Source organism: Tenrec ecaudatus, chromosome 11 (assembly GCF_050624435.1).
Source record: "Tenrec ecaudatus isolate mTenEca1 chromosome 11, mTenEca1.hap1, whole genome shotgun sequence".
Classification (NCBI taxonomy): Eukaryota; Metazoa; Chordata; class Mammalia; order Afrosoricida; family Tenrecidae; genus Tenrec; species Tenrec ecaudatus.
Genome location: NC_134540.1, coordinates 72,887,102 through 72,909,698, shown reverse-complemented (window position 1 = coordinate 72,909,698; position 22,597 = coordinate 72,887,102). Strand labels below are relative to the sequence as shown.

The 22,597-nt window shown below is 37.1% G+C and overlaps 1 protein-coding gene across 9 annotated transcripts in view; it reads left to right on the top strand.

Moving 5' to 3' along the window:
• The window catches only part of REV1 (REV1 DNA directed polymerase), an 88,113-nt gene that overhangs the window by 41,918 nt on the left and 23,598 nt on the right, over positions 1-22,597 (top strand). For 5 of the 9 annotated variants that reach the window (XM_075563225.1, XM_075563230.1, XM_075563224.1 and 2 more), the window contains 5 exons: positions 3,497-3,649; positions 5,904-6,622; positions 11,732-11,839; positions 13,468-13,584; positions 17,817-17,925. In XM_075563225.1, coding sequence (XP_075419340.1) covers positions 3,497-3,649; positions 5,904-6,622; positions 11,732-11,839; positions 13,468-13,584; positions 17,817-17,925 — 1,206 coding nt within the window. Of the gene's footprint in view, positions 1-3,496; positions 3,650-5,903; positions 6,623-9,661; positions 10,043-11,731; positions 11,840-13,467; positions 13,585-16,047; positions 16,160-17,816; positions 17,926-19,068; positions 21,067-22,597 lie in introns of those variants that run through there. The other 4 variants (XM_075563228.1, XM_075563231.1, XM_075563232.1 and 1 more) reach the window with 4 other exon arrangements.

Here is a 22,597-nt window from a genome sequence, read left to right as displayed (position 1 = left end):
TTGAATTTTGATTGTATAATGATGATTTTTTGCTTAATGTTGGAATAATAGGGGCAGACAGTTTAGGGTCTATAGTTGGTACAAAGATACTTTCTTGCCTTAAATACACTTTAGAACAAGAAAGAAGATGGGTACCTGAATGGATAGATAGGTGGGTTTTTTTGGTTTTGTTTTTTTTTAAACAGAATGACTGAGAATAATAAAACATTTGATTTACAGAATTATTTCTTGTAAAGAATATACTCTTAGAGGTATGCCAGGAGATGAGCCCCACAGGTCAGAAGGCACTCAAAATATGACTGAGGAAGAATTACCTTCTCAGGGTAGAGTCCACTCTAATGACAGGAATGGAGTAAAGCCTTCAGGACTTTCATTTGCTGTTGGGGCACAATTCAAAAAGAGAAGCAGCAGCTGCAAAATTGACTGATAATTAGAACTTGGAGTGCATGATGTCTGTGTCTAGTAAATTGGGAGACTTGAAATGGACTGGTATTGGCCATTTTAAATCAGAAAGTCATGTGATTATCTGTGCTGGAAGTGACACAGTCAAGAAGAATGTCTTTGCATTTATTGTCTAAAAGGATATTTCAAGATATATCTTGAAGTACAAGGCTGATTGTCATAGGATTATATCTATTTGTATTTAAAGAAATCTAATCAGTACAACTATCATTTAAATTTATGTACCAACTACTAAAGCTAATGTTGAAAAATTGAGCAATTCTACCAACATCTTTGGTCTAAAATTGGTGAGACATGCAGTCAAGATGCATTGATAATTATTGGTGATTGGAATGCAAAAGTTGGAAACAAACAGAAAGGAACAGTAGTTGGGAAAAAAAACTGTACACATGGGTCTTCGCAGATGGAATACACAAAATTCAAATTGGCTACATTTATGGGAAGAGAAGATGGAGAAAATCAATATCAGCAGTTAAACCAGACCAGGGGCTGACTGAAACATACTATAAATTGCTCACACATACGTTCAAGCCCATGAGAGCCACTGTGAGTCCAACCCACCTGAATTTCGAGACCATCTCAGAAACAGATTTGCTGCATTTCCTAGAATGTGGATTAAACTGCCAGGATAAACATTGACCATTGATAGGAATAAGGAATAATTCAGAGAATGATGAGATACAAAGGGTGCTTCAGCGATAACTCTTTCTTAGTTTGGAGAACAAAGGAAGAATTAAAAATTTCAAAAGTTAATAAATATTCCAGGTGTATATGTGTCTGATCCACTTTTTAAAGTGTGAAGTTTTTCCTCTATACCAGAATATAATATAAACTCAGCATATAAAGACATCCTGTAGTAGTTTGATTTGGTAAAGTAAAAGATTTATTTATAATAGTGCCTCCATTTGGATATAAATGTTTGACTTATCTTTTGTTTCTTTTGTAAGCATAGTTATTTTGAGAAAGAAAATAATAAAATTACCTTTTAAAGACTTATAAATCCAAGTGTTTTGAACCTATTTAAAATCTACTTAAAATAGCCATCATGTAAGAAGTGACTGAATTGACTGTTGAAAACTGCTTAAAATACTGGGAAAAAATGTGACTATAAGGAAACATGATACATTCTAAAAACAGAACTGGGTAGTACTATGTCCTTTATTTAATTATAACCTCACTGACATTAAGCTGATTCTAATTCATGTATTTAGTGATTATACTTGAAGTAACCTTAAACTATATCCAAAGACTATAACTACTAAATTCTGCTATTAAAGAAAAATATAGTCCGTTGCTTCAATTTTCATTTACCCAAGCAGATGCCTTATCAAGCGAAACCTTTATTTTCAAGGCTGGCTACCACTAGCGGCTACTCTGAAAAGGGTTTCACATTAGAAGACCCTGGATAGATCAAAAGAATAATCTGAACTGAAGTGACCAGCATTACTAGTCAGATGGAAGCAGGTGGGATCCTCCCCACCCCCCACCCCCCCAAGAGTATGGTCTCTAATCACCCCTATGTTAAAACAGTTAATCACACAAGGTCAGAAGGGCAGCATTTACCCAAGAGAAGGCTCAGAGGGTCAGGAAAGGAGAAGGAATGCAAACAGGAAGTAAGGTAGGCCGATGGTACCCTGATGGGGGGTGGCAGTCAAAGACTTGAAACAGAATGTGTGAAAATTGTTGAATGTCAAACTTGTCTTTAAATCTTTATGCAAATCACAATTTAGTTTTTTGAAAAGGTTACATTTAATGAGGGGAAGTGCAGATTGGGGACCCAAGACCCATCTGTAGGCAACTGGACATCCCCTTACAGAAGGGTTGTGGGGAGGAGAGGAGCCAGTCAGAGTGCAGTGTAGCAACAATGAAACATACAACTTTCCTCTAGTTCCTAAATGCTTCCTCCCCACCCACTATCATGATCCCAATTCTACCGTACAAATCTGGCTAGACCAGAGGATGTGCACTGATACGGATAGGAACTGGAAACACGGAATCCAGGACAGATGATCCCTTCAGGACCAGTGCTGAGGGTGAGGTGGCAAGGGGAACTGATTACAAGAATCTACATATAGCCTCCTCTATGGGGGAAGGACAACAGAAAAGTGGGTGAACAGAGACATCAGACAGTGTAAGACATGACAAAATAATTTATAAATTATCAAGGGCTCTTGAGGGAAGGAGAAGCGGGGAGGGAGGGGAAAATGAGCTGATATCAATCCAAGGGCTCAAGTAGAAAGCAAATGTTTTGAGAATGATGATTGCAACAAGTGTGCAAATGTACTTGACACGATGGATGGATGTATGGATTGTGATAAGAGTTGTAAGAGCCCCCAATAAAATGATTAAACAAAAAAACACCCCAAAACCCAAAACAAAAAATAAATACCAGAATTAAAAACATGAAACAATGGTCACATAAACAGATAAAGGATCTTGTCCAACTCGTAACAAATGCCGTACCACCCAACACAATCTTTAAGCTTCTAAAAGAAGTAAATCATGAAGACTGTTAGAAAGTAAGAGTGTTTTACTATGGGTCTCAAATCAGACATTCTCAGCAGTACCTGGTAAAAAGAATTAAGAGTAGAATTAAACTAGGAATCCATTGAAGAAGCCCAAAGGTAACTGTTGTATACTTCTAATAATCCTGGATCCTTGGAAGAAAGCCAGATGAGCCAGTTCTGAAAACTGGTGGCAATTCTATTTTCACAGACATTAGGTTGCCACAAGTCATAATGAGTTTATCAGCAATTGGTTTAGTATTTTTTATTTTTTTCTTCCTGTTGTGGAAAATTGTTGCCCACTTACTGTTAAACATTTCTGATGTGCCGTGTGTCTGTCTTCTCAATGATAGAAGTCGAGTGTTAATGCGAAATCGTATTGTATTAGGTCCACTAAAACAGGAAAAAGGAATAAGCTAGGAAAACAAGTAGTTGATTGTTGGTGAGGTACTTCAATTCAGAAGATTGATTTTTCATGGAGCTTGTTTCAAATGTCGAATTCTAAATTGGTGATTGTCTTTTTATTTCAGCATTAAAGCTGGACGACTTTTATCCTGCATTCCCTATCAGCTGTACACCAAGCAGTCCAGTGTGCAGAGAGGTCTCAACTTTAATCCCGTATGCAAACCTGAAGACTCTATGCCAGGCCCAAGCAATATATCCAAACAGCTCAACAACAGGGTGTAAGTTTTGTCTCAGTGGGGAATATTATATAGCTGGTGTTTAGAAGTGAGTATCCCTTCACTCTGCTGAAGAGAGACAGAAACAAATATAAAATCTGGCTCATCACCCTGTTGTAAACATGCTGAAATGTGTATGTGGAGTATCTTACCTAAACAAAATATTTTTATGTTGAAAGTTTCATAAATATAAGTGATTTTTCCAATTGTAATACATCCGTCCATGTTAAAACAGTGGATCTTAATTTATTATTATTAATTTTGTTCATGGTTTCCTGAAAGCAATTATTTCCACAAAAACAAATTACTGTAGAATTTTTTCATTTTCAAAAACAGGATTAATTCATTTTTTTATATTAGAAGATTTCTTTAACATTTCTAAGAATTTTTTTTTCATTTCTAAGTAATTTTTGAAAATTTACAAAACCTCGAATTCATGACAGTTCTAAATGCACAAATATTTATATCAATGCAAGTTTAGTTGATGACCTTCGATTTAGGGGATAAGTATAGACTTTGTTTCAATGTGGCCTATTTTTTTAAATGTATTAATTTAAGCTGTGGTTATAATAATCCCAGGTAAATTAGTTTCCCAATTAATTGGTGTGTTGCCTTAACTTATATACCAGGTGGTTCATTATCATTTAGCTTACTCCACCTTTATTAAATTGCTTGCTTTGGGAGTTGGATATATTTTTTCCAAAAGACCAGGAATCGAATTAACCTGGGAGGATCCAATGTCACTCCCTTCTATAATTTTTGTTGTTGTCATTAGTTTTTTTCTAACTCCTATTAACTTAGAAGCATATTAACATTTACCTAACACTTTTGACTATGATTTTTTAAAATATGTTTAACAGAATACACTCTTTACTGTTTTTCTCTTTACCCTACACTAATAAAAGTAGAAAACATGTATTTTGAAGGCTTCCTATGAAAGTTTTAGGATGGCTTTCAATTATTAGCTTTTAAGTTTTGCTGTTGCCTAGTAAATATTTATATTATTAGGATATATTTCTAATGCAGCTAATTTGTGAATACTCATTTGTCCAGGCTGAAAAACTATATAGTGCAGAAAGAATGTATATTAACAATATTTTTTGCCATCCTATAAATTCCTGCTGCATGTGTTGCTGTTATACATGTAAAGAATCCTCATCTGTCACACCGAAAACTAGGTTTAAGACTTATGAATTGCTTTGCTTTTGTTGCTTTGTGATAATTTTTGTTTTATTGAGCATATTTTGTAAATTTCTTTGAAAATAGGACATACATATGCTAGTCCCGAGTTTCTCTCTGTTTCATAGGCCAGACTTTCTCTGAAATAACAAATGCAGTTTTCTTCCCTGTTCTAATTATTTCCAGCTTGTCTCCTTTAGGCCCTTGACTGGCATGGTCATGTGTCTGTGCGACGTGGAGCCACTCAGTTAGCTAGCGTAATCAGAGATGGGCAGCCGTAACCAGACCCACCTACCGTTGCTTGGTGATGCTCTGTGGTCTACTCATGGGGTCTTATTGGTTCATTCTGAATGAACCAAGTTGACACTAGATTGAGGGACTGTCAGATAAAACATTTTGTAATGTTCTTACCTGCATCCTGGTAGTAATTAATATTATATTAATATTTTTCACTCCATTAAGACCCAGTGATCATGCAGTGGTTAGATTTTAATTGACTTGTGTACCAGTTAGTAGTTCCATAGAGTCAGCATAATCTGTGTTAGTAGTTTTTCTTAAGTAAACTACCAGGCCTCATAACTTTAATTCCATTATAGGAATATTTGATTTAGTAAGTTGAACAATCCTGCCATAATTCTAAAAAAGGAAGAATAAGAATTATGACAAAATTTCTTATCCATGACTATTTATACTGTACTGATTCAGCAAGTATTTATTGACCACCTACTAAATGCCAGTCTGGTCTGAAGATAGTTGAAGTCTCAGATTCCAATTACTTTGTGATGAGAAAAGTAGTTGGAGAGAATATTTTTAAAAGCACAAAAAGGTGGGGTGCTTGGGAGGGAGTGGCTAAAAGACTGCTAATTTTACTGAATTTTCCTAGTTAGTACTTTAGTTTAGCAAAGTTATCTTTTTTTTATAACAAACTATAAAGTTTGTGGTTTAATTTCTTGCAGCTTTTTATGTAGGGCAAGAGGGAGGAGCATTAGAGTGTGTCAATAAGAAAATATCTAAACTAAAAAGATGTTTTAGCTTGAAAGTCAGAAATTATTAATTTAAAATTGTTTTCCTGCCTTAGAAATCACATAATTAAGAAGATTGGGACAGAAAGTGAAATCAGAGTCAATGGCATAAACAGTTGGATTGAAGAAGCTGCAAGTCATGATTTCAGTTGTGTGGAGCTGGAGCAGATCTCTCTGGATCGGAAACAGAACGGAATTCCCCATCACAGAGACAGCACTGCCATTTGCAATGGCCACACTCATAGCTCTAATGGTGCCTTAAAGACCCAGGAGTGCATGGTGCCCATGGGCAACAGTGTTGCCAACAGGCTTTCTCCAGACTCTGCCCAGGAGGAGGAGGAGGAGGAGACCACTGACAAGAGCAGCACCGACTTCCGAGACTGCACTGTGCAACAGTTGCCACAGAACAACAGAGATGCAGATGCAGTGCGGAATCCACACAGAACTAATTCCTTCCCATTATTGTCTCCACATAGTACCATGAAAATTAATGGTGCACACCAATCCACTGTTCAGGGGCCTTCAAGCACAAAAAGCACTTCTTCAGTACCAGCTCCTAGCAAGGCAGCACCTTCAGTGCCATCCAAACCTTCAGACTGCAATTTCATTTCAGACTTCTACTCTCACTCGAGACTGCATCACATATCAACGTGGAAGTGTGAATTGACTGAGTTTGTCAATAATCTACAAAGACAAAATAGTGGTGTCTTTCCGGGAAGGGAAAAGTTAAAAAAAATGAAAACAGGCAGGTCTGCACTTATTGTAACTGACACAGGTAGATACTAAAATTGTTTTCTTAAGAAACAGTCATGCTTCATCATTTTGTTCATATATTGTCATTGGTCTTCTAGTTAATACTAAGTTCTTAAAATATAAAAGTCTGTCAGACCATTAGGCTTTGTAAGTTTTATTAAGTATAATTGTGATTCTAGAACCATTATTTTAAATAATCAATAAGTATAATTGTGATTTGAGAACACTTAATAATTTTATACATATACACACATATATAATCATTTTATTGGGGGCTCTTAACAGCTCTTATAGCAATTCATACTAAAATTTTTTTTAAATATATTTTATTGCGGCTACCTAAAAATTTTCAGGTGATTTAAAAAATTAGGAGGTTGGGGTTCTGAGCATTCATAGTCATGTAGTTGTTACCAGAGGTTTTAGACTGTATAAAGTATAATGTGTATTATAACTAGTGCTTAAACTCTTAGGAGAATGAAATTGGTTTGGTAAGAGTAACTTAACTTTCTAGAAATTTTCTCACAATGACTTAAATAATTAGATGACAGATGATAGTTATTGTAATTTTAGAAGTGCATTTTTAGAAATCGTTTACGTATAAGTAGATAGGTTGTATTTTGTTTTTAATATGTGTCATCAGAAACTAAAACCAACACAAAATCCGCAATAACAAATCTATTTCTGTGCCAGTGGGTTATGCATTGGGCTGCTAGCCTCAAGGTGTCAGCATTTTGAAACCAGCATTTACTCCATGGAATAAAGAGGAGGCTGTCTAGTCCCACAAAGAGTTGCAGTCTCAGAAACCCACAGGGGCAGTTCTTTTCTGTCCTATAGCATTGCTATGAATCAGAATAGACTTGATGGCAGGAATTTCAGTGAATCACTATAAATTATTACTTGGTCTGAGGTTTACTTACTTTTTACTTAATATAGAGGACCTTGGGGTAGGGAGAGCTGGGGAAACTGAAGTACAGAGAGAATAGAAAATGATAGTGCCTTCTCCAGGTGGGTCCTTCTTCCCCTGCTATATTCTGCAATCTTTGGTTTAGTTTTTCTTGAGTTTATAAAAAGTGCTTTTTAGAATTCACATAGTATTTTGAAATAATTTTTATAGATCTTAGGTAATATTTTGACCTTGTGTCCTGAGGTCATTTGATTTTTAAAAGCTTCAAAGGGTTCTGAATTATTTTCATGATGGGAAATTGTTCAATAGATCTATTTGGCTTACACATTCTGTACTAGTTGGAATGTTTTAAAAAGCCATTGTTTTTTATTTTTATGTAATTATTTTCAACATCGGAATTGTGATTTTAAAAGTTCTTTCTCCATTGTAATAGGAGATCTCAAAAAAGTTTATGGGAAACAAATGGTTTTAAAATTTCATTTTTCCATGAACATTTTGAAGCCCTCTGGGATCGATTATAGCAGGAGAGTACACTCTTGAGTATACTTTTGAATTGGATGTTGTTAGTTGTCCTGGTGTCAACTCTGATCATGGTGAACTCCATATGTAAGGACAAAACATTGCCTCGCTCTATGCCAACCTCGTGCTTGTTAGTAATGTTTGAGTCCATTGCTGTGGCTGTTGTGTTAACCCGTCGAGTTGATGGCTCTGCCACTCTTAAGGCTCAGGATAATCGGCAAGTTAGTTCACTTGTTTGAGTCACAGTTTCCTTTTTCACCACTTACCCCGCATGGGGTACTAAGCTGAAGAAAGATAAGATGAGCAAAGCCTAGCTGGTCCCTTGCACATTGTAAGAATAGAAACTTTTCTAGAAGAACTAGGATCTACTGTGTATACTCAAGTATAAGCCAACCCGAATATCAGCCGAGGCACCTAATTTTACCACCAAAACGGCATTAAAATTGTGCTGGAAAACTTGGCTCGTACATGAATATATGCGGTAAGTTATTTGAAGCCAACTGTGAGAAAACTTTCAGAATCAGTATTCTTCAGCTCATTAGCTCTTGCTCATATTTGAAATATTTGTGGCATAGCTTTCAGCATCAAAGCAATACAGAAACCACCGTAGTCTTCAGAAAAGTGGCATTTCAAGTACAATCAGGATCACCCGTGGTAGGCAGGGTCAGCAGAGCTTCCACACTAACAAGGTCCGAGCAATCTAATTTTAAAAAAATTGGCCAGTGCAAATTTTATGAGTAGCAGTAAAATGTTGTCTGATATAGTGCTGGAAGACACTAAAAATACAAGTAGCAAAGGCTCTTGAAATATAGTCAACTTCAATAACGTGGCTGAGTAAAACTTTTGAGACCTTAATTTGCTAACACCACACCACTCAATTTGATAAGAAACAACTGCAAAAATCCATAAATAATCAAAACATGGAAAGTATTAATCTAGGAAAATTGAAAGTCATAAAATGAAATGGAACACTTGAAGATCAATTAAGCATTAGCTGGAATGAATTGGTATTGGACATTTGAATTAGGCAGTTATGGAGTCTATACTGAGAATGACAAAGAGAAATGACATCACATTATCAAAAAACCATTTTGAAATCTATCTTGAGTACAACATTGTCAGTGATAGGTTAGATCCTTAATGCAAATAAAGACGACCGGTTCTCCTGATGACTACTTTTAATTTTACACACTAACCATTAATGCTAAAGATAAATGAAAGATTTTTATAAATGTGTGGTTTCTTAAATCGTTTACACATACAATGAAGATGTATTACTGGTAATTGAAATGTGCAGTTGGAAGTGAATAAGGATCTCATTTACTCACTGCCACCAAGTCCATTCCGACCCATGGTGATCCTATTTGACAGAGTAGAACTGCCCGTGTGTTTCCGTGGCAATTATTCTTCACAGGACCAGACAGATCCCTATAATTTTCCCCGGAGCAGCTGGTTGGTTTGAACTGCTGATCTTTTGATTAACAGCCCAACATGTAATCCACTATGTCACCAAGACTCCTTAAAGAAGGATCGGTAGTTGGAAAAATAAGGTTTTTGGTGTAGAAATTGTGCTAGAGATCCCATTAAATTTTGCAGGACCTATTCAATTAAAAATGCCTCCTTTCAACAATAGAAACACGACTCTACAAGTAGAGCCTTTCAGGTGAAATACACAACAATCAAATCCACTGATTCACTTTAAAGCAGTAGTGAAGCTCAGGATCAGAATAAGCACAGGCTGACTGTATAGCAGTCATCAGTTGCTCACATGCTAGTTCAAGTTGAATGAAGCTGAAGAAGACTAATGAGTCTATCCCACCTGAATTTAGATACCATCTCAATAGATTTGACTCATTGAGCACGTTCCACTGATGAGTTGTGAGATGACATCAAGGATATGTATGAAGAAAACAAAAAGTCATTAAGACAGGAAAGACCAAGATGGATGTCACAAGACACTCAACCTGGCTTTGAACGTAAAATAGCTAAAGCAAAAGAAGAAATAATGAAGTAAAAGAGGTGAGCAAAAGATTTCAAAGTGCGGATCAAGAAGCCCAAGTACTACAGTAAATTGTGCAAAGAAAACTAAAAGGGAAGAAAGTCCTAATAACCCAATTCACTGCCGTCGAGTCAATTTTGACCCCTAAGGACCCTATAGGGCAGAGTAGAACCCCCTCCCACCCCCTACCCCCTGGGAGTTTCTGAGACTCATCTTAAAGGTGGTAGAAAGCCAAAAAAGGGATCCCGTTTAGAGATGGAATGACTCAGGCTACAACACTGGGCTCAAACATGGGAATGGTTGTGAGGATGAAGAAGAACCAACCAATGGTTCTTTCATTGTGTTATACTTTGGGTCACCATGTATCGGAATTTTAGTGATAACACCTAACAACAAACAGCTCATTAGAGAGAATGAAATCCAGACATTACTTCTAGCACATGGTTCTTATTTCATGAGTTGGGTATCTTAAAGGACCAGGGAAGAAGGCAACGGGTGGGGGCTAGTGGAGAGAAGAACCTGAATGGCTATTAAAATAATGAATCTCTGTGTACTCTCAGTGATTAGAAAACAGAATCCTTAGCAAAGGACACTCATTATTTTCCCTTAAATATGGTATATGCTTCACAGGGATTTGATTGTATTTGGCAGCGTGAAGAAAAAATCCTATGAGTAGAATTCAAACGTTCATGGGAAAATTCCAGTACTTATATTTTTCCATGAACTTTGAGGTCCTGTCGGACACAAATGGTTTGTTTTATATACTGTTTTGAAATCTGTTTAGAACAGCAGCATGGTGGTTTGAGCTCTGAAAGCAGACCAGTGACCTGAGTAGTTATTCATGTGTAAAATGAGGTAATAAGACTAATTAATTTACCTGTTAGTGTTGTGAGAATTAAAAAGAACATATTACATGTATAGCTCTGGTGGTGCCAACTGCTAAGTACTCAGCAGCCGACCGTGCACCCCCACTGGCTCCATGAGTGTAAAGATCCCTGGAGCTACACCTGGAAAGAGTGATGCAAAGGAAGTTCTGTGGGGCAGTTTTGCCTTGTCATGTGGATCGTGTGAGCGCAAATTAACTCAACTGCACTCACCACCACCACCACACCACCACCACCACCACCTCCACCACACCACCACCACCACCACCACCCCACCACCACCACCACACCACCACCACCACCACCACCACTGTTCTGCCACAATCCTCCCCTGTATTGGGGCTACCAAATACTCAAAATGGTAGCAACTTTTATTGTTATTTTATCAAGAAATGTTATATTCACAAAGTGCCTGGAATAGTGATTATCAAACTTTTAATTTGCTAACCGTGAATAAATGTGCAAATTGTAAACTATTACAAAATTAACAGCATACAGAAATAATTTTTAGGCTTTTTTTGACCAGTTATTTTATTTAGGGACTTATATATTATGTGGAATGGGAGAACATACTGTTATTTACAGTTGATTTTAAATTATGTTTTGAAACTAAAAGACACAAAATTGATATTTCTGAATTGTAACAACTAAAGAAACAAATTTTGTTTATGAGGTAGAAATAATATTCTATAGTATGATTGTTTAAAAATTACTATCTTCTGCTTGTAAGCATCTTTAAAGTAACACATTTTAGAATTAACTTGACTATTTTTTGGAATATGAAAACATTAGTTTGGCATTTGAATGTTCTCTTTTCCCTTTTAGGAAGCATGTCAGTATTGAGTTCACCCAGACCTCAGAGCTGTATCATGCATGTTGATATGGACTGCTTCTTTGTATCAGTGGGTATACGAAATAGACCAGATCTCAAAGGTCTGTATTCTAATTTATGTTTTAAGAAAATTGGTGTTTTAAATATATGTGTTGCAGAAACACAAAATTTTTAAAAAACCCAAAAACTTCTTGTACTTCTCTTGGCAAAATCAGTCCCTGCTTCCAAGTGTTCTGGAATTGCCAAGAAAGATGTACAGAAATTAGGAAGCTTTATGTAGTGAGCCATAAAGTTTTCAGGGAAGAACACTCATCTTCAGGTGCAGGATCTGTCACCTGACAAATGTAAAGTTTGCCTGCATTGGATGTTACTTTGTTACTAAGGAGATTTTTAAAGTCCGTGCCACTGGGATTCAGCAAACAAGATCGAGGCCACTGTCTTAATAGATAAGCTGATGAATTTATCTGATGCTGGCGACCATTTCAACTCTGTGGTTGTAGAATATTCTTGTGTTACTGATATTCTAGAATATAATTTGTCCAGTCTTTTCATGGAATTTCAGATATGTATGAACTAATCAGTGCTTTACAAAAAGCAGGTACTGTGAATTTTTTCAATAGTCATATCTCACAGAGTTAACTTACTAGCATTTTATGCAGTTTCTTTCCTTAAAGGTTATTACTGATTATGGCTCAGATGCTGCTGTGTCACAAGACTTGACTTTTGTCGTCATGGGTAGTTCTAAAAGGAATTTTTAGAATGTTAATTGATTTTCACCCATGAGTAACTTTAATAGTAATCATGGTGAAATCAACAAAGTTGCCCCTTTAGTTATTTTTAGGTGTACAATTTAGTGACAGTAATTCTAAAGTTTTCATTTCATCATCCTTAGGAAGCACTCAATTTCCCTTTAGCAGGAACAACCCCCTATCCCACCTCCACCTCCACCTCCACCCCCTTGTTAACCACTCATCAACTTTGCTCTGTCTACATTTACCCCTTTTAGGTACTTCATATATAAGTGGGAGCAAATAATAGTTGTCCTTTTATAGCTCACTCCGCATGATGTTTTCAGGGTTCATCCATGTTGTAACCTGTATCAGGACTTCATTTCTCCTTAGGATAGATTAATACCCAGGAAGGACTTTTTGATGCATTGTTGGTTCTGGTTTTTCCCCCCTCACAACTAAAGCGTTCTGTAGAATGTATTAGAATATTTCATACTATTTCATTACAGACTAAATTATTTTTGTAACAACATGCGTGAAAGTTATTCTGTAACTTGGAGAAAAATTTTTTTTCTGAATAGCTAAACAATCATCTAGTTACATGGTAAATCAGATTGATGGTATTACTCTAATCTCGCTGTAAAATTTTAAAATTAGTATAGATATTACTCCTCAATCCGTAGTTTAAATCTAGTATCTGAGTTGCTTCCTGTTGTCCCCTATGCAAGATAAAACAAAAGCCTCTGAAAGATAAGTAGCAGTAAGTTGTATAAATGTCCCACAATTGTCACAACTAGCTTCCCTGTTTAGTTACTGCTCAGAAACTCAGGTAGTTTTTGAATGGTGATTAATAATTTGTTACAGATAGTACCTTATAGATGAGAGGCTAAATCTAAATTTTAAAACGTCAAATTTTTAGAAAACCATGGAAAACTATATTGTAAATATTGTTCATATTTTCTGTACGTGGAGTAGAGCTAATTTTATGCTTTTCTTTACAGGAAAACCAGTGGCTGTCACAAGTAACAGAGGCTCGGGAAGGGCACCTTTACGCCCTGGTGCCAACCCCCATCTAGAGTGCCGTTATTATCAGAATAAAATCCTGAAAGGCAAAGCAGGTACAAATAATGAGCTCTCTTTGAAGTCATACTGTTCCTGTTGAAGACTTCGGGATTTTGCTGTTGGTATTAATGTTGCAGAAATGAAAGCAGAGTTGAAATAATTAGCTTTTTCATTCAAGGGTTTTATGAATGTCAGTGACATCTTAAATCAAAGCAAAATCTCAGGGTACTACAAATGACTATTTATAGTTATTTTCTCTCCACTGATGTTTGCTTGAATTAGTTATATTTTCCAAGGACAGATGGTGAAGAGTTTTCAAAGGTGTGATTAGTTAGCTTTGTTTAGGTTGGTGGTGGAAACAATGGGGCATCGTTCGTGGAAGCCTCAGAACTTGACAGTGACTAGTTGTCGGGTTGCTGTGTCACAGCAGGGACAGTCAAGTTCACGTTTCAAAAAGGTTTCTGAGGATGTGGGAGAAGACACAATAGAACTCTGGCTTTATTGGACTGCCTTTATCCTTTGTTCCTATTTCCTTTTAAAACTTTATTTCCTATAAGAAACAGCAGTTCTTGTTGCTCTGGCTTTTTACCTTTTAGTTCTCAATAAAAAACAATAAACTAGATCATTCCAAATATTATGTAAGATTTTTGGATATCTTTATTTCCCTCTGAAATAATTGCCTTGAAAGAACTCCTTTGACCCACGTAATAATTTTCTTCATGGATTTCTGCAAAGCCACACAATTTTTTAATTAGCCTTTCAGAAAAATGCTAATCAAGAATGAGTCAGAAATTAGATAGACAGTGGATAGTAGAAGGAATGCAGGTGGTTCTTTGTGTATGTTGGTAACCCTTGGGCTGCTTTTAGAGATGAATCCATGGAAGCCGTGAAGTTAAGGCACAGAGAGCCAGTGCACATCTCGTAGCACTCTGTTCTTCCTCCTGAGCTTACAGTGGTGTGTTCATTGTCTAGGTGCAATCGGTAGAAAATATGTGTAGGTGCACAGTTTGCAGCATCTGTACATCTGTTTTCCAAAGATGGGTTTTTTGTTTTGTTTTTTCAGAGATTTTTGATAGGTTGAATTTTGTGTGCCATTATGATACCATGGAGCAGCTGTTCTTTATGTAAGCTGGTTCTTTTTGAGGTGTGGTTGCATTGTATTTGCCAATGTGGGTATTAAGTATTAGTGGTATGGTTTTGTGGTAGGTTGGTATTCATTTTTTAAATTCCCTATATGATTCTACTTAAGAGAGAGAGTTTTAGGCTTCAGAAATGAGTAGTTTGAGGAAATGCATGATGCATGATACATGTTATATACGGGGCAGTCAATAGAGCTTCCTGTCTGAGTGTTGAAAGACAGACGTGATGTGTGTGTGACAGCTCAATGAGTTACCTCAGGGGTGACTCTCCAGCTGCTCAGTGCTCCATATTCTGACAGGAGTAGGGTCGTATGTGTGTTACACACATCTTCCTTCAGTCGACATCTCAGCAAGCACCATCCCTCTTACCTTTCCTCCCATCAAAGTCAGTCTACCATAAATAGCTTAAGAGACTGCTGTCATTGGCTACTTGTCTTCGTCAATTTAGCCAGTGGATTTTCCTAGTATTTTATTACCTTTTAAAATTCATATCATTCTATCCCAGAAAGGTAAATCATTAGAAAAATATTAATTTCATTTGCTATTGAAAACTGTCACACAAATAGATTCTCACTAGAAAAAGTGAATATGCTGCTCTTTATTTTATACTCTTGCTTTAACTTGATGATGCCATTGACTTTTGGATCCTAAGCTTTTTGAACCCTTAAGGGTTTACCAAAATATTTGTTAAATTATAAAATAATTAGATAATCCTTTTTCAAATTTGGTCACTATTAAACTTAATGCTTAGAACTTGTTTTCTTCAGTGTCTCGGCTCATCTTTCCTCGCTACTTCTTGATCTTTTTCTCTTTGGGTCATTGTCAGACATGATGCTAAATTGGAAAAAATTGAGAATCAGTTTAAGAATTAGAATCTTTGGCTTCTACATGATATCTTTAAGAAAAAATGTTTTGACTTGATGGTTGGGCAAAATAGCAGGGTGTATAGCATCGTCGGTCCCTGATAGAAGCTTCAGTTCCTTACTCTCGATATTCAGAGCCTCCTTTGTCTGGTGAAACCGGCATGTAACCCGGGATCTTCACCCACAACTTCCTTTTTGACGCTGTTTGCTGAGCAGTACTCAGCAATGACAGTTCTCATTGATGACCGCATTGTTTGGACTCCATTTATACTTAAGAGTTCATGGTTGGGGCCTTTTATACCCACGCCTGGATTCCCAGGTTACAGCTATGTCCTCTCCTTTCAACAACTTCAGTTTTCATTCTAAAGAACAACAGTTTTTAAAATCATGTTAGTCATAGATTTATTCTCAGCGATTTCTTTTTCACAGACTTGGGTCCTGGCCTCTGATTTCTCCAACCGTTCCTCCACATTCTCCATGTGCCCGTCTAGTTTGTCAAGTTTTGATGCGCAGTTCTCTACTTTGCCCTCCAGTGAGGACACTGTGTCCCTGCATTGCCCCGAATCTCACATGAAGCAACTCACTCCGCTCATGGAGGGATCCGCGCACTCTGCTGCTCTGTGGAAAAGGTCAGCCAGCCCAGTGAAGGCCAACACACGGGCGCTGCGCCCCAGAGAGACTGCCCCTCAAGCATGATTTTTCTCTAATTTCCAAAACTAATCTCTTGTACTAGCTAACTAGCCCTTCAAATGCAGAAATCACCTAAGTGCCCACTTTTAAAGCATAACTCATAGGCACACCTTTGAGAGGCAGCTGGTGGTGATTGTTCAAACTTCAGCACTTTTTGGTCTGGTAGCACCCTCTGTTGCACTGTGATGTCCGATCCTTATATGTTTTTCTAGCTTAGAAAAATGGACTGTTAAGGTGCTATGTAGCTTTAGGGTCTTCAGATGCCCAAAGCAGTCTGTTCTGCATTGTGCCTGTAGTTTTTAATCAGGGTAGCAATGTGTTGTTGCCATGTCAGAAACCAAGCTCAAGCGATATATTAAACCGTTTTTACTTTTGAGGCAAGCAGGATTTTACTCCACTGAGGTGGCCATCCTTAGAATTTGATTTGCATTTATGTTTTACGTGAACGGTGCTTGGAGGCAGCTGTGCTTGTTGCAGGTGGCAGAGGTGCATAACCGATAGTACCGAGGATTATGGGAGTTCCCCCAGAGGAGTTGCCTCAGCCTGTGAAGCCAGATATTGTGCCCTGTGGTTCTGATGTGCGTGAACTCTGCTGAAGTAAACAGAAGAGAAATGCTGGGTTCAGTGTACTCAAAGTAGGGTTGTCTTAGATGTAACTTCAGTGGCGCTTATCTCAGTTTTATTTTTCTAACTGATGATATTTTTGCTTTTAATAGTATGGCTGAGACCATATTTTTAGAATGTGTAATATGTTTTCACAGCATATTCTTCTGGTAACCTAATAATACCATCCCAAGGGACCTATAAACTGAAACTGTTTCAAATCTATTTCTAAATTGCTAGTGATGCTGAAAGAGGTAAAGGAAGCAAAGTGGCATGCAGCCAGTGGACTCACTAGGTCATGTGCTCTATTCCTGCGTGTATACAGCGTGACATTTGGCTTGGCTATTAAGTTAGCTGTACCATTTAGACAGCAGTTGTGTTCTATAAAGCAATTGGTATTCTTAGCACACTTGAATGTTTTTCATTCAAGATGCATTGTTAAACTAAGAGTAGAATTACCTAAAAGGGATAATTTTGTGAGGCTCTTTACCAATAGAGAGGTTTCGTGACCTACCTAATGACCTTTTATCAGATGGCTGGTAGGATTGTGGTGCATGCTTTGCTGACCCTTCAATTAGAAAATGGCAAAGAGCATTCCAATAAATGTTCACTTCCCACTAACTGTTTACCATTACAGAGAAAGCTGCAATCATTTTAGGGCAGTCAGTTGAGGTTTAGCTCATTGTTCAGCTTCTTATTCTTCCAAATTTTAAAAGACTGTGCTGGAGGAATGTTTTATATTTGTGTATTTTAAAAATTGACTTCTTATACTAAAGCAGGATGCTTGATTGCTGATGAAGAGTGAAGAGTATAATGGAAATGAACTTTACCGTTATAAACTTTGCTTAAATAAGGAAATACATGCCAGTTGGAGATAATTGTTTGGAATTTACTGAATGTTTATATAGGAATGCAATGCAAAACAATTTTTGAATGAAAGATAAGAAAAATCCATTTTAAACACATACTCATTTAATTTTATTATTTCTAAAGCAGAAATACCTGATCCGTCAATGTGGGAGACTCCAGATTCTGCACAAACAAATGGAATTGATTCTGTTTTATCAAAGGCTGAAATTGCATCTTGTAGTTATGAAGCCAGGTATGTAGAAGTTCAGTGTAATATAATTGTGGCAACTTAATTGAGTTAATTGTTCTGTATAATTTTCAGAAGTGGATTTAGACATGTCAGTCAGGTTTTCGATTTAAATGTTAAATTATTGGGAAAATGTTTTTAATTTTCATCCCTTTGATGTCCGTCCTCCCTCCCAATTCCCCTTCGCAAATGCTAGTTAACGTGTAAGCAGTTACTACTTACCCAATAAACTAACAGGACTTGCAGCAGAAACCAAAAGAAAGTGGGGACCATTATTTTCACATCGTATTTTACTGTAGTCTTTGCTTGTAGCAGCTTAAAAACAAAACTAAACCACCTTGGAATCTAAACCTTTTGCTTCTTAGTGTTGTTTAAATGATGTTAAAACTCAGTTGCCTATTACACAGTTGTTGAGGGCTTTCGGGTTGATTTTGTCAACCTGATGGGACTGAGGAGAGCTGCCCCCACGGTTTCCCAGGCCGTCCTCTCTGCTGGAGCAGATGACCAGGGCTTTCTCCCTCACGCTCCTGACAGGTTTGAACTGCCAACCCTTTGGCTAGCAGCCAAGTGCTTAACTGCTTTGCCACCAGGTCTCTGTTTCCTGTGAAATTACAAGTAAATATTTCATGTTGGCATATTTGTCTTATATTTAAAATTCATAGTGATCCAGGATAGATTTGCTGCCATTTAGTTTGGTTTATAGGGTTTTTTTTTTTAATTTTTAAAATTAGTTGAGTGTTACCAACTTAATATCAGTTTTGTGATTAGGTCTCTATCTCACAGTAACCTTATACCCTAATTATAATGGTCTTTTTAAATATAAGATGAAATAGACATTTTCTTTGTGCTTATTAAAAAAATCACTCATTTTGGAGGAGTTAATTATAATAGTTATAATAAAAATAGAAAGTCCATTTTTTTCCTTTCCTAGTAAACATAGATGCTTAGTCCTTTATAAAATAACAAATAGACATTTTTTGGCAAGTATTTAAGAATTATAAAGAGAAATAGTCTGTCGTTTAATTTTTTCTATCAGTATTTAAATTTGGAGTGATACAAATAAGTCAATTTGGAAACAATCTCTGTTTTAGCTTAACAGCATGTAATAAGAATAGCTCTTTTTAAATCTTGCTGAATCTTTTATGAAAGAAGTATTAAGTAAACTTTATTTTAAAACAGGTAATTTAAAAATATTTTCCATTGTTTTCCATTTATGACTTGTCAAACTTTTACTCCTAAGCCAACTTTGCTTTTCATCAACAGAACTACTGTACTTTAGATTTTTTCGTTGTTGGTTGATAATATAGCTAAGGAGTTGAAACTCTTTAAGAATGGTAATTAAGTCCAGTAGGAATGCAATTTGGATCGTATATGTTGCTTTTTTTGTTAGCACAGGCAGTGCAGGGTTGATTTTATCATGTGCTCAGTAGGTTAGGCCATTATCCCCCACTACGTTACCATAGAGCCTGTCGGAAGTAGATCACCAAGCCTGTTTTCTGAGGTGCTGGTATCTGGTTTCTAACTGCTCACCTTTCAACTAGTAGCTGAGCGTATCAGCCATGGACTCCTGCTCACTGGACTAAGTGACTCAGAACAGAAACACCAACCTTTCCTTGCTGCTTCTGCAGGGCCTTCTTTCAGACTTAGTACCCTCAAGGTAAACTCTGGATGGGTGATGCCAGTGCTTCTTTAGAGGTGGAAATGAGTTACCTGCTCTTGGTGGCTTTGCACTCTCTTCAACACTTGTAGAAGTCTAGGTATGTTTGAATAGTGCATTTGCTGGAACAAGGGTGGTAGGATGAAACTCAGAGACCATATTTGAAACTGAAAGCACTGAAGACAAAAAATCAAGCCTCGAATTGATATTTGGAAAGTTTCTATAGGCAAGATATTGACTGGAGGAAGCATCAACAGAAGATGGAAAGAATACAGAGTCACTGTACCACCAAGGACTAGTCAACATCCCCCATTTCAGGAGGTAGCACATGAACAAGAACCAGTGTGCTAAAGGAAGACGTTCAAGCGGCACTGAAGGCATTCGCCTAAACAAAGCTCCAGGAATCGATGGAATATCCATTGACATGTTTCAGAAAGCCGAGGAACACTTGTCTATGTCAGGAAATTTAGAAGACAGTTACCTGGACAACTGACTGAAAGAGATCCTTATTTGTGCCCATTCCAAATAAAGGTGACCCAAGAAAATGTTCAAGCTATAGAACAATATTAGTGATATCACACAAATACAATTTTGTTGAGCATCATCCAACAGTGGTTGCAGCAATACATTGTCAGGGAACTGCCAGAAGTTCAGGCCAGATTCAAAAAAGAATGTGGAATCGGGATATCGTTGTTGGCTGAAAGGAGAAAATACTAGAAAGATATTTACTTGTGCTTCATTGACTATACAAAGGCATTTAACTGTGTGAACTACAATAAACCGTGGATCACCTTGAGAAGAATGGGAATTCCAGAACACTTCATCGTGCTCATTTGGAACTTGGCTCAAAAGGCATTTGTGTGAACAGAACAAGAGAGTACTGCATGGTTTAAATTCAGGAAAGGTATGCATCAGAGCTGTATCCTCGCACCATACTTGTTCAGTCTGTATGCTGAGCAAATCAGAGAAACTGCATTATATGAAGAAAAGTGTAGCATGAGGATTGGAGGAAGTTTATTAATCTGAGGTATGTAGATGATACAACTTTGCTATAAGTGAGGAGGAATTGAAGCACTTATTGATGAAGATCAGGGATTACGACTCAATGTAAGGAAGCGATAACATGACAAATGGAGAAAAGGTTGTAGTTGTCAGGTATTGTGTCTTGCTTGTATCCACAATCAATGCTCAGGGTAGCGGCAGTTATTAGATCAAAAGACATATTGCCTTAGGTCAATCTGCACAAAACCTCTTTAGAGTATCAAAGAGCAAGCAAGAGTGCCACTTTGAAGATTAAAGTGCACCTAACCCAAACCATGGTATTCTCCATTGCATCCTATGCATGTGGAAGTTGACGCTGAATAAGGAAGACCGTATAAGTATTGAATTTGAAATGTGGTGCTGGAGAAGAATATTGAAAGTACCACGAACTGCTAAAATGACCAACGCATCTGTATTGGAGAGAAGTAAGGCCAGAGTACTCCTTATAGGTAAGAATGGCAAGACTTCATCTTATTTGCTTTGGACATGTTGTCAGAAGTCGTAGGAACAGTTCCTGGAGAAGGACATTATGCTGGTAAAGTAGAGGGGCGGCAAAAAAGAGGAAGGCCTTTGACTGCGTCAGTGGGCTCAAGCATAGGAATAATTGTTAGGATGTCACAGGACCATGCAGTGTTTTGTTCTTTGATGCCTAGAGTCGCTGTGGGTTGGAGCTGACTCGATCTCACTCAACAATATCATAGATGGTAATGGTCGAGCAAAATTCCTTACATAATTATTGCTATGATAACATATAGGAGACTAATGCTATGTAGTTAGCCATTAAAATGACAAAATTTTATTTTAAGGAAATACATAAAGTGATGAAAATGCATTTAACTGAAAATATTTTTTAAATAGCAGTGAACTTACTGTATTTACAATTCTCTAATCTATAAAAGTCTATTAAAAGAATTGCTGAATACCCTTTTTTGAAGCTGCCCATCAGTTATAATTTCTTTAAGTGAGAAGACTTAAAAAAATGAAACAAGCATAATTAACATTTCTTTTCATAATTCACAATTATACTAAAGAACTGTTTCTGGGATTGAAAGTGGGGACTGCAGTGTGAGCCTAGTCCTACTTTTGACCATTGGTAAGTTTTAAATAGAAACTAATAAGGGGTTCATCAAAGGATAGAATGTGTCATGATAGAAGTCATAGAAAGGTAGAATATATAGATGTAAGTAATAAAGTTAGAATGCTTGTTACTGTTAGTTTAACCAAGGAACCGTAAGCTCTTTCAAATGTCTTCCTTTAGCATTGGACCCCTTGTAGAACCGTCTGAGACCAAAATGATAACCACAAACGTACTGCCGTTGAGCCATTGCTCTCAGAGAGAACAGGGTAGAACTGCCTCTGAGTTTCCGAAACGGATTCTTGACAGAAGTAGAAAGCTCCATCTTTCTTCCTCCGAACACCTGGTGGTTTTGAACTGCTGTCCTTGTAGTTAGCAACCCAATGCATAACCATTACGCTACCCCAGGGCTCCTTAAAGTAATAACGCAATTCAGCAAACTAGATAGGAACTTTAGCGGACAGCGAGCTGTTGTTAATGGTGGAGGAACAACTCAAAAAAGGAAGGTGAGAGTGACTGCCCAACTCAAAGAAAATCCTCAGTCACAGAATTGTTTGTGCAGTATCAGCAATTGAACAGGTGTGTTATCTGCGTGTGTTCTCAATAAGCGCAGAAAGAGCGCCCTCTGGGGAACCCTGGGAGGCAGTTCTGCTCTGTCCTGTAGTGTTATTTTGAGTCTGAATGGACTCGACACTTTTGAGTTTTCTTTCAGGATTATCATAAAGAACAAGCTTAGTATGTAGCAAGTGAGAAGGTGGATATGTAGGTTAAAATGTAACAAGTACCCATATTGTAGAACTGTAGCCTTTTAAGGTCACATAATTTTAAACACCTTTTCATTTGCTTTTGTAAGATTTTTTTAACCCTTTTGAATTATTAGTGATAATTATTTCTCTTGGTATATT